The following is a 13251-nucleotide window of genomic DNA, read 5'->3' as shown; positions in this document are numbered from 1 at the left end:
GGAGTGTTGTGTGTAGTACTGTTAGCATGTTGTTTACAGTGACATTAAATCATGGAGTGTTGTGTGTAATACTGTTAGCATGTTGTTTACAGTGACATTAAACCATAGAGTGTTGTGTGTAGTAACGGTAGCGTGTTGTTTACAGTTATGTTAAACCATAGAGTGTTGTATGTAGTACTGTTAGCATGTTGTGTACGGATTAGGTTAATCCATGGGGCGTTTTGTGTAGTACCGATAGCGTGTTGTTTACTGAGTAGCGTTAAACCATGGGGGCGTTTTGTGTAGTGCCGATAGTGTGATGTTTACAATTACATTAAACCATCGAGTGTTGTGTGTAGTACCGTTAGCGTAAAGTTGGAGAAGAAAAGTGTTCAAGAACTCGATAAAGAAATTTAAAAGCCATGGAGAGGAGAGTAGTCGGAGAAAAGTTGAAAGATGATTGTTGTTAACTGAAAGGCCATAATCAATTCCTTGTCACGTAAATGGTTAGTCCTGGAACAGTGCATCAATAAGAAAATTGCATGAGATCTAGTAGAACCAACGAAAGCTTTTCTGGTAACTACGAAATGATAAAACTTCCATTGATTTACGATAACAATAAACAGGAATTTATCAGTAAGGTGAAGATAACGAACCGGGATCAATTTCATCAATCCCATAGGCAATACAAAATAGAGAACTCGGCAAACACGGGCCAAGAAACAGGAATTTATCAGTACCTTCTCTTGGGCCTCCGTGGCCGGGTTGTTAAAGCATCGAGCTCAAAATCACGCAGCCTCTCACCTCTGGGCGGCACGGGTTCGAATCTCGCTCGCGCCGTTAAGTGAGAAAGTTTTCCAGTTTGCTTTCGGAGGGTCGGTGGTCTCTCTTCCACAAAATAAAAACTGAGCGCCACAATATAACTGAAAAAAAATGTTGAGTGTGGCGAAAAACGGCGAAACAAACAATCAATCAATATCAGTACCTTCTCGGGAACCGAAATTCGGCCTCCTAATATTTTTTTAAAAGCATTTTTCCCTCCGATAAGTAAACAGTACTTTTCATGGAAAAACAAAGTAAAACGGCATATTATCCATACCCCCCTATTCAACTCATTTAGCAATACCCTATGATTAATGTGTTTCTAAAGGCACCAACTTTTATAACCCGAATTTCCTTCATTTCCTCTGTTATGGTAATTACTGTAGATAGCTGATTATATTATTTTCACTTTCTCAGTTATGTTGGGGGTTATCTAAACCAACATGAAGACTAAGAAACTCTTTTGATAAATCTGCGAAAAAAGGCTAGAGTGACTCACATCAAACATGACAGATCAGTAGCTGAAATTTGGAAACAAAATAAAGTGAATGAAGAATTGGAATGCTTCTGTAATTAATACACATATATTTGTATATGCATGTAAATTGTTGTGTCTATGTACATGTAATAAGGAATGTTGATTTATATTGATACATGAATTCATAGCAATTATTATTGCTGGAAAGAAAACATACATGTATTTAAGAATTAAGAAAGTATATGTAACATAAAAAATGTTTTAAAAGACATAGACAATTTGAAACTGAAAAAGAAGTACCAGGAAATGTTCAGAATGCAGGATTTTGCACAGTTTACCCCAAAGCCTATTATGGGTAATCTTAAACTCAGTTTCTTTCTTATTTCATTGCAGAATCAGGTCTGAGTGTGGTATACAATAATATATAAAATCAAAACCCATTCTGGACATTGTACAAAAAACTTTCATGTCGAGGAGTGAAAATGAAAAAAACATATTTTAAAGAAAATGTCAGAATCTTCGCGTAAGTCCTAACATGGTACATTATTATTTTTTGTTCTATATTGTTTAATGTCGGTGTGTACGGAAGAAAAACACTTTGCTATCATTTCATCGTGAATTTATGATTCAATAAACAAGCTGTATACTGCAAATGAAAGTTGTTTGTTCCAATTACTATGAACAGTTTACCAATTTATAGTTTTAAATGTCAACATGCATAAACGTAACAGAGTGTGTAATATTCAACAATCCAACACACCTACAAAAACATCCGGTATCACTCAGTCCCTTGTATGTTTTATTGTTTGTCCAAGGGTCACTGTATCATTATCAAAGTGTAGAAGTTTGCAGACAACGTAAACAAAATAAAATCCATCATTCGGGCATTCTATTACCACTAACCCACGTTGTCCGATAACAACAGCCCCGATTTGCCTTTTTATGTCCGCTCTCAGTCAATAATTCGCGGTGAACTTTAAATGTTCTATTCCACCTTTCAACAAACACTGCCGGATGGGGAGTGTTGTTATCATTGTGGTGATTTAAAACATTATGACTTAGGTAAGACACCTACCACGATTTAAAGGAAGATGGAAAGTACAAATGATAATATTTCGCAAAAGGTTTAGTCGTCATAAATCCGGAGCATTTATAATGGTTTTTCATAAATATACGGAATTATCGTTTGCGCATTTACAACAGAAAGGTGTGATTGGGCTTACACCGATGGCGTCCGTGGCTATTATTGCTGGAGTGTTGGGCGGACTTCTTCTGGGTTTGATTGCATTAGGAATACTTCTGTATTGTTTGTGTCTTAGACGGTTAGTATCAGTTTGTAACAGCTTAAGGTTTTTTATACGTCAACATGGATAAGGTTTTCCTGGGACGAGGAGACTAATTCTTTTTACATGTATATGTACAGAACATCATTAGTAATATCTAAGCTGGTAAAATGATCATACATTATACTGATCGAGATATGTTATCAGATACAAAACCAACTTTCGGAAGTAAAATATTTAATGTTAAATTCGTTGTTTAACCATGCGCATATTGCAATGTACACTGAAAGTAATAAGAAACATGAGCAAATGGTTATTTTTTCTCGACTACATGTATGGTTGGCAACATACAACCTCGAAGAAAGACTATGAATTTGTATTACTATTTTACAGAGAGGTCGACAAAGGTGATGAAAACAGAATAGAGCATCAGCCTGAGAGTGAATATTTTGTAAGTTGCTTACAGTAAAAGTTGACGCCACGTGCATGGCCGATCTCCTTTTGTATTCGTGTTTTGTAAAAGTTTATCAAAAACATCACTCAAAATTCAAAGCGTTGGATCTAATTGTACATACCAGGTCAAGTAAATAAGGTTATTAAAATAACTAAATATGATTAACGACACGAGAAGTTCCACAAAACGTATATTTGTTACATAGGGAAGGCAGACCGATTTCCTATATCAGTTGTAACATGCACATTTTTAGTGCATTTGTGATCTGCTTATATATATAAAAATATTTTTGCCTTCTTTCTTTCTCTCTTGATTTTCAGCATGAAACAATTTTAATTTTCGTATTTTTAATTCATGTATAGGAGACTATCGACTTCGCAAAGATCAGAAAAAACAACATGCATAGAGATGAACATATCCGAGAATTGAACCTTTCGTCAGAAACACAAATATCTAATACGTCTAAAGACCTGACAAGTAATGATGAATATTATGATGTCATACACGGAAACACAAACAACTCAGTGACAGCTGATAATGCTAAACCAAACAGTGGAGTGAGAACAAATGAAGAGAAGCGTTTCAAATACCAAAGTAACTGTGGTTATGTAAACAACACTCTTGTAAATGATACCGGAGATGGCGATAGTGATACATGTGACAAACAAACACCACAAATACAAGAAATAGCTGGGAAGGTGGACCACTGTAATCATGTGATAGATAGGGGAACAGAAAGAGAAAACCTAGAGCAATATCGCACGAATTCGCCGGAAGCTGAAATATACTTTATCTTGGAGAATACTACTTCCGCTCCCGACATGAACGAAAACAACATTTCTCAGACAGACATTAGTATTGTGCAAAAGCACAATAGAGATGGTAAAGAACCCATATCGGACCATGTAGAAAATGTTTATAGTAACCAGAGAAAACAATTATTTGATGACCGAGGACCGGACGAGAAGGATAGTGATGATATGTATTTTGTTCTAGAGAAATCTTAAAAAGTGACAAGACGTAATAAATCTCTTGAACAATGTATTCCTGGAGAAATTACATGTAGATCTTGTGCACGTCTGACCAAAGGAATAATGACCTTTACTGTTCATTTTGAAAATGTATTTCGTGATAAAAAATGTGTCATTTTTATGAAAAGAAATGGGATGTTTTGGGGGACAATCAATAACAATAACAGATTTACCACTGACTTCAGTCAATACAGATTTGTCTGTCCAACAGTTTTGATGACCCCCTTATCATATTTCCTTACTTAAAGGTCACTAAGCTGTCAAAGTTGTAGTGTATTCCTACATTCCCATTTTCCTGACCATCATTAGGTATAAAATTGCTCCAAAACTAAATGTTAGTTTTGTGAAAAGCATATTATTGATATATTCTATTTAGAAAAAAAACTTTGTCGTTAAAAGGCTGTAAATACTGTAAACGTATTATATTTGGCGTGTACGATATTTGGCGGAAATCGTTTTTTCAACAAGTTAGCGTAGATTTGATTTAGCGCATTCCTGAATTACTTTAAACATCTCGATTTACGGATGGCATTTAGCGATGTACTTGATTTAGCGGAAGCTGCGTTCCGCCAAAGGCGCTAAATAGAATACACAGCCAAATGTAATACATTTACAGTATACTGAATATGAGAAATACTGTCAGAATATATGTGACTTGCTTTAATTATGTGGTGTTAACAGAAAACAATTGCTTTACATGAAATGATTGAAACGGAACAGTGGACCAAACACAATTCTTCCTCTTTCTCCGATTCTCTCTTAATCTCTCTCCCCCTCTCTCTTTTCATTTTCTAGTTCTTCAATAGAACATATCATTGGGTCAAATGCTGTCTGAAGTGTTTCATACCGATTGGTAGACCGTTTTTGGCACACTGATTTTGACTACGGATAACTCCGTTTATATGATCAGGATATAGGGCTCACAGCGGGATGTGACCGGTCAACAGGGGGATGCTTGCTCCTCTTAGGCACCTGATCCCGCCTCTGGTGTGTCCAGGGGTCCGTGTTTGCCCAACTATCTATTTTCATTTACTTATAGGAGCTATAAGATTGATCACCGTTTGCTATCTTCGCCTTTCCTTTCTACATGTATGTGCCTCCTAAATGATTCGATAAACGAAAGCGTGTTCTTCGTGTGATCAATTTTTAAATGGAGACAGGACCTGCCAAACAAGTTGATGTTACAGTAATTTCAACAGTCTCGTTTAAAGTAAGTATTTACAAATACAGTCTGTCATCGGGTTGAATGTCGTTTGATATGTTTCATACCAATTGTTAGGCCATTCTTTGCATACTGATTGTAATTAAATAAAAAAAAAAATGAATAAAAAATTAAAAAATAAATAAATGAATTACAAAAAATCCTGATCATCAAATTTTAAATCTACATTCACAAGTAAAATGCATGCACCCATGACCTTTAAGCTGAAATTTGACCTTAAAAATGGCACCCAGGTCAAAGACCATCAAGAAAAAGTTTTGGAAGTGTTTCATGTTCCCAGTCATTTCTATCAAGGAAAAACATATTCTTGTTTTTTCAATGGAGCTTAATATCAAATATGAAATGGCAATCTTTGGATCTCCCTTCTAAAATTGGTATGAAACACGTCAAACAAACTACAATAGTAGCAAATGGTAAGAACGTAAAGTAAATGGTAAGAACGTAAAGTCGAAGTTATGAATTGACCCATATGCAATAACATATATTGAAGGGCGCCCTCTCTCATTCAAGAAATGAAAGTGTGGGGGAAATTAAGGTTATTTTAGAGAAACATGCAAGCCAACATTGCAACCCTTCACGATTTAAGAAATATAAGTTTGGGTAAAGCTTATCCAGCTGCTCCATCTCCCACTTTTAAAAACAAAATAACGTACCTGAGTCCTCTATCTAAAAATGTACAGTTTGTTATCCATACCTTTGAGATTTTTTCAACATTTTCAAGTTTGCTCATTCAATGTTTTTCATAACAGGTGTCTTGATCATGACCAAAATGATTAAATACCAAAGACTTTACACTTTCAGTGGCTGTTTTTCTAATATATATCCACAGGTACCTTTACTTATATGCGCTTTGTTCTTTTCCTATCATAGATTTAGCAAATGTCTGTGACTGTATGCTTAAAATCTGTACACATATTCTATAGTGTACATTTGTCGGACTTATTGGTCTGCTATTTCGTAGTCTATCTTGTTCAGCCTTTTTATAGATGGGGGGAGATTACAGCACGGTGTTGCAAAAATGCTAGAATATCAATTTCTATACCTTTAAATCAACATGGAAAGGAGATAGTTTTTATATCATTACAAAATGATTTATAAAATTCTCCATATAGGCCATCATATGGTGTGTCCAGGGGTCCGTATTTGCCCAACTATCTATTTTGTATTGCTTGTAGGAGTTATGACATTGATCACTGTTCGTTATCTTCACCTTGCACATAGGAGAATTCTTGTTTTTCGTATGATCGATATCTCCCTCTCACTTGCAAGGTCGGCAACTTGTTACCATTATTTCTCTCAATTTCATTGATTCTAGCACATTCGAGATTTTCCCTGTATTTAAGATATCATCATGATATATGTTTTTACTTCAATAGAATGTAATATAGAAATGAAACAATTTTTAGGAGGGGCGAAAATATTCTAACAAACAAACATCTATATTAAAGTATATGACACCATCCCTTTTGCATCATTCGTTAATCACCTGTTCAACCTTTCATATGTTTAGCATATGTTGATCATACGTTAAACATGCGAATTTGTCACCTGGTGTTAATCCTATGTTTGAAGTTTGCAGTGTGGTCAACATATGTTTCAAACATATGTTAAACATCAAAACATATGTGCTATTTGGTAATAATATTTGGCAGTTTGGTAAAAAATTGCGAAAATAGTCAAGAAATGTCAATGCAGTGAACTCATGCGAAAAATTTGAAAGACAATGTTACACGTCAGTGCGATACTATGAAAGATGTACACATTGCGTACAATTTGTGAAACAACATTCCTTCTAAACTCGCAAGATACCCTTACGACTGTTGTAAATGAAAGGCGAAGATAATGAAAAGTGATCAATCTCATAACTCCCACAAAGAGTACAAAATAAAGAGTTGGACAAACACGGACCCCTCTTCTGGACATATGAGAGGTGGGATTGTAATCCGCACGTGGGACTGCCTTCCGATGGTGGGTACGATTCGATTAGTTAATCAATCATGTTATACTTAAACTCATCAACTTGTTTTTATAACAAGTGAAAAAAGTAATGAAATGCATCATTTGATATCTCATTTTTGCACCTGCATGCTAGAATTACATGTATATTTAATTGTTGGGATAAAATTTAGAAATTCATTTCAAAATTAAGGATTGATACATAGCTTTATCCTTGGATGAATTTGGCTCCAGTTTTTGGCACTTTAGTTTTCCTTTTAGCTCTTACAAGTTTATTAGTTATTTACATTACGACCCCCGGGTCGAGGCCTCTGCTGGTGGACTGTTAGTCCCCGAGGGTCTCTACAGCCCAGTTGTAAGTACTTCGTTACTAGCTTGAAAATACGGATGTGTATTTAATTGCTGGGATAAAATTTAGAAATTCATTTCAAAATTAAGGATTATCTCCCTCATACATAGCTCTATCCTTGGACGATTTTGGCTCCCGTTTTTGGCACTTTAGTTTTCCTTTTAGCTCTTACAAGTTTATTAGTTATTTCGAATGTCCAAACTTTCGGCGTGAGCATCACTGAAGAGACATTATTTGTCGAAATGCGCATCTAGTGCATCAAAATTGGTACCGTATTAGATTTACATGTAACATATGATGTGATTTTAAAATAATATGCTAAAATACTTTCATGGTGAACATAATGAAAGTATCCACAAACATGTTATTTAATTACTTTCGACTATGAACCGGCAAAACAGCATAGTTAATTTTTGTAATCCACTTCGGTCCATCATGAGAGGCTTGATTCTATGTGTACAATCTGGCGAATGCAGTTATCTACCCACATTTTACGACGCATTACTATCTGATGTATAAACTATATTTCAAAGAATATTTTCAGAATCTGAAATTGTAATATTTTCCATTTGCACATTGCAATGCCCAGCTAGTTCTAACAAGCTGCTACCTATACGCCTCACAAAATTATCAATTGATTTCACAGCAGGGTTAAGGTGACGAGAGTAAAGTTAAAACAAACATTATATAAATATTGCATGTAGTTGAGGGTAACATTGAAATTTTCAATGTTACCCTCAGCTACATGCAATATTTGTTTTATTATACTGAATGCTATGTAAACTGGAAAGCAGAAAAAAACTTACGTCTGTTTACATTTGATCAACCACTGTTGTGCGATGTTTTGTATTTCGATGCGGGTAATCGCGTTTATTACACACGCTCAAACGACTTCGTCTAGCAATCTACGGCGAACCGTACGCGCATAAAGTTGACGCATGTGATAATTTTTTTTATAATATCACCCGTTGTCAAGTACTGTTACCCGTTACTAGATACTATCACCCAGTGTCGCGTGTTTTCTGTTCTCACAATATGTTTCTTCAAATGCTTCTCGACCAATCAGGTTCGAGTATTTTACATGAAAGTATAATAACATAAAATGTACCTCAGTGCACTTCACATTTTATGAAGTCACAATAAAAAACTACGTCACGGCATACAGGTCTATAGTTGTATCGCGGGGAGAATGTCATATTTTCTCGTTATCTACAACCGTTTTCTAGTGTTCAAGCTGTATTTGTTTGAATCTGTTTGTCAGATAATTCATTTTTTTTTTTTGAGTTTTCATTGATGAGTCTCATGTTTTATAGATAGTGTGCACTAAAGTAATCTTTATGTAATATTGTGACACTGAAATCGCCCCCGATGTGTATAGTCATTTAGAATAAAGAAAACCAATGTGTATACATATCGACTCGGTAGAAGTGAAATGTGACGATATTTTATTCCCAGCAAGGCATATTCCTAAAGGTAACTAATTATAGGTTTAGGATTTTGATACAAAAGGTGGGCTATTTTGGCTCGTTTAGATAAAATTTGTCAGTGAAATTGGGAATTGCCCAACATTTGAATTGAGATTATGGATATTGTACCGATCCGTATCACTTTTTAAAATTTACCATACCAATGTCGATATATCAAGTAGAAACTGCAAATGATTTGAATGCAATTTTCACCTATGCCGAGGTGATGAACAGCTGAAAGTCTACTAGGATAAAAATAGCTCTATGTCACTTGTATGACTAAATAATAGTTAAACGAGGGATTTCCCCACGTGATACGATGTTTGTTATATATGGGTATTGACAAACGATATTTATTCAAAATATGCGACGCTTGGAAGAATTTTACTTGAATTTGAATATGCTGTTATTACTTGTTATTTTACTCAGGACACCTTCACTCCACTATGTCAAATCTATTCTGCAAAACGTACGATTTTCAACACTTCACATAACTATTCCTCAAGAGAACGCAGGACACTTAAGGTGACGAATGAACGCGGTATGATAATCATATCATAATGGACTGATACGTCATGACAGTTGCTCCGCCTTGATCAATCCATATTTGGATACACACACACAAACTCTATTTTTAGGATCGTATAAAAAATTATCGGAATATTGTCTTTATTCTACGCTTCAAATAAGTCAAATTTCCCTGATTTGACAACACATCACAAGGCCTTATGATGAGAAATACACCGATGAAGTTTGTCGTATGGTTGGAATCAGCGTCTGAAATACGCTTACTACGCACATGGCAAAGACAACGTTCAGAAGATGTCAGCTGTACAACTTTGAAATCGGAAAAATCAAGGTAAATTCTTGTAATTGAAATAATGATGTATGAATACCCGAAACCAAAGTTGTCAGCAATGAAAGTAGACAACATTTACTGTGTTTTATACTAGCAATGGGCGCCGTCGGTAGGTGGCGCTGGCAGCAACATTTCCCGAAATCACAAAAAGTTGACCTCAATGTGCTAGGTACTTTTCACCGTTTTATATGATAAAGCCCGAGGTTTTAATACGAAAGTATTAATGTGAAACGAAAGTAAGGACTTCAAAGTTTACGTATATGGTGATATAGAAAGCAGTGGTATGAAATGACATTTTGTCGGTATTTTGAAGTGAGAGTATAAGTAGCAAGACCAGAAATCGGCCATATACGCAGATTTTACGGTGATATTTTTAAATATAATTCAAACTTACCCTTTCTTTAAACAACACTGAGGTTATACGTATATGTCCGGAGAATGTGGTAAAACAATTTCTTTAACATGTTGGGTAGAATTTAAAAGAACGATAACTCTAATATTTGTAAACGGAAACAAAAGGAAAATAAATCATGTGTACTTCATAGTCCGCAATAAATCGCAGATATATGTGATTCAACGAAATTTACTGTTGTCATGTTTATTTTGAAAAATATATAATTATCCTAGATTTTGTACTTCACCTTGCAAATTGATACTGTACCGTCAGTAGGTGGTGCTGGCGGCATAAACGAAAGTATTTTTTAGGACCGCCTTGGCTGAGGCCACAAGCAGTGTCCAGGGCAGAGCCCTGGTGGGGGTGGAGGTGTTGTGTGAAGGGTAAATAACATAGCAATTTAAGACCGACCAACCCATCTCTGTTCCAATTCTTTTATTAAGACGTCTCATTGCAGAAAATGATCTTTCGCAAGGCACAGAACCAACTGGTATGCTACTTTCCAGCATGTAAAACTGCTTTGTTTTGCCCTCACTAGTGGCCTTGGTACAATCTTATAATCTTTTCTATCAAGGATATTGATAAGGAACAATTAAGATATACATATGTAATTGAAACAATGATATTTGTGTAGAATTTCATCCAGAAATACTATAATTTTCCTCGCCCGGTAGCTAAAATGACCGAGGGTAGGTATGTTTATTAGCGTTTTGAAGCAAAATTGATACTTATTTTCAAAAACATAACGTCATATTCACATTATGCACACCCCAAAAAGGTAGAATAGACATCAAGTTAATTTCTGTTTGGTCTATTTTCACCAATATTACTCGGGGTCAAATATTTACACAAGTCAGAAAAATAACTTCATGGAAATATGTGAGGGTATTCGTGTTTGCCTGTCAATTGCGATGCAGAGAAAAGAGATATTTTAAAATTCGTATTAAATTTGAAATCAGCACATTTAAATTAAGTGGAATATTGATTAAAATGTTAAAAGATATTGTTTTAAAAAATCTCCTCCTGTCGCCATTTACACATTGACTCAATACTTTAGAGGTAGTATATACATAGTTTTGTTTTGTGATGGTTTTGTATATATTTTGCTTGATAGTGCATATTTAACGTTAGGTACTTTCCATTATTAGTCTTTGTTTTATTTAGAGTTAACTCCCTTAGCTTAGAGCCCGTCCGGGTTGGGGCGCGGCCGGGTTTCGGACCGGCCGGGTTTTATATTAGTATATAAAAGAACGTTAGATAGAGAGATAGACAGACAAAATTTTGATTGATTATTGATAAGCAACATTTCGGGACAGGGGCAATTTTTACATTTTCATGGTCAAGTGATAAAAAGCATTTGAGAGTGAAAGGGGGGGGGGGGGGTCATATGGAGTAAAAAGATTGACAATCATTTGGTGAACTAGATATTTTACACACACTGCAGCCACTTATCTTTATTTTCAATGATGAATTAAGAATATTTCTTTTAAATGGAAAAATATACCCTCTCCCCAAGTAGTGGAGGAGTATGTGTCACTTCTGGTTTTCCGGTAGTTTGTATGATGACTGTATTCTAGATACATATTTTGTTGAATGCTATTTTGATTTTCAAGTTGTCACCTAAAACTATTTCTAAAAGAAATCCAACTCGCGTCGTTAAGTATTCCCACGGATTTCTTTTATATACACAGTGATATAATACAAATATTCATTGTAGAACAAGATACATATACACCACCCCCACCCCTCCCATCATTACGTATGTTTCATTGCAAGAGCGGATGCAGCATGGGTCCAGATTCCTACCCAAACCCACTCAATTTTAAAAGTAATAACTCCATGACATTTTCATCCTTTTTAAAACTATCAAATTACTGTAAATGTATTACATTTGGCTGTGTATTCTATTTAGCACCTTTGGCGGAACGCAGTTTCCGCTAAATCAAGTACATCGCTAAATGCCATCCGTAAATCGGGATGTTTAAAGTAATTCAGGAATGCGCTAAATCAAATCTACGCTAACTTGTTGAAAAAACGATTTCCGCCAAATATCGTACACGCCAAATATAATACGTTTACAGTAAGTTATCTCCTTCCCTAAACTGTGTTTCATTGCAAGAGCAGCATGGGTCCAGATATAGACAACCACCACTCAACAGTGTTTCATGAAAACATACATGTAGTGTTTCATTTTTTTGGTATATATTCTACATCTATTTAGTAGATACTGCATGTTTGTACCCTTGTTTAGACACCCCAACCAATGCAGGGATTGACACCCTAGACTATATTCCTGGATCAGCGCATGATTTGCACCGCGAATCGTCAGTTACAAATTACACACTGAGTTCGATCTGTTATTAAGCTCAGAAATATAAGAACTTACTGTACTAATGGCTAACACGTATGATGTGTTCGAGGTTATGCAGGGAATTCAACACCGCACCGATCTCTGTGAAATTAAATGCATACTTCTTTGCATCAGATTAAATTTTCAAAAATATATATAGATACTGGTGTGTTGTTGTATTCATACCAAAGCGAAGAAATATTTTTTTGAAAATATGTAATACATAAATTACACACTTGCTTGTTTAACACATTCACATTAATTGAAGGAATTATTTCGTTTTAGGCCTAAATCGAGGGTAGATAGTGCATGTACATTCATGTGTGTAGTCTGATTAAAACAAGCTCCCTTCTCCTAATGGTCCCTGACATAGATAGAGGGAAAAAGGAAGGGGGGGGGGGGTAATCAGACAGTCATTCATTCTTGAGGTTTAAGATTGGAATTTAAACAATCTGATTATAATAAGATCTATGATCCGCTCCGTTATTATTATTTCGTTACAAACGTACAATGTTTGAATACAAACTAGGGTTTAAAATGTTTCTGAAGTTAGCTGTTACATATAGCTGTCTTGGTTACTGGGAGTGCAAGACCAACAGTCCGGTAAA

At 35.3% G+C, this 13251-nt stretch overlaps 1 protein-coding gene across 1 annotated transcript; it reads left to right on the top strand.

Annotated features, from left to right (window-relative positions):
- Positions 1 to 2335: 2335 nt before the first annotated feature.
- On the top strand, positions 2336 to 5331 carry LOC125654658 (uncharacterized). Its single transcript, XM_048884670.2, has 3 exons — positions 2336 to 2601; positions 2956 to 3013; positions 3379 to 5331. Exons 1-3 carry the CDS (start codon positions 2384 to 2386, stop codon positions 4021 to 4023), a joined length of 921 nt encoding a protein of 306 aa, XP_048740627.1. The 5' UTR covers positions 2336 to 2383; the 3' UTR covers positions 4024 to 5331.
- Positions 5332 to 13251: the final 7920 nt, after the last annotated feature.

Source organism: Ostrea edulis, chromosome 7 (genome assembly GCF_947568905.1).
Source record: "Ostrea edulis chromosome 7, xbOstEdul1.1, whole genome shotgun sequence".
NCBI classification, from domain to species: Eukaryota; Metazoa; Mollusca; class Bivalvia; order Ostreida; family Ostreidae; genus Ostrea; species Ostrea edulis.
This window is presented reverse-complemented; position numbering and strand designations above follow the sequence as displayed.

What these genes read in the sequence shown, in the direction of transcription:
- LOC125654658 (XM_048884670.2), top strand. Translation starts at nt 2,384, where the DNA reads ATGATAATATTTCGCAAAAGGTTTAGTCGTCATAAATCCGGAGCATTT. An exon ending in TATTGTTTGTGTCTTAGACG is followed by an intron (nt 2,602 to 2,955) that starts GTTAGTATCAGT and finishes ACTATTTTACAG; the next exon opens with AGAGGTCGACAAAGGTGATG. An exon ending in AGCCTGAGAGTGAATATTTT is followed by an intron (nt 3,014 to 3,378) that starts GTAAGTTGCTTA and finishes ATTCATGTATAG; the next exon opens with GAGACTATCGACTTCGCAAA.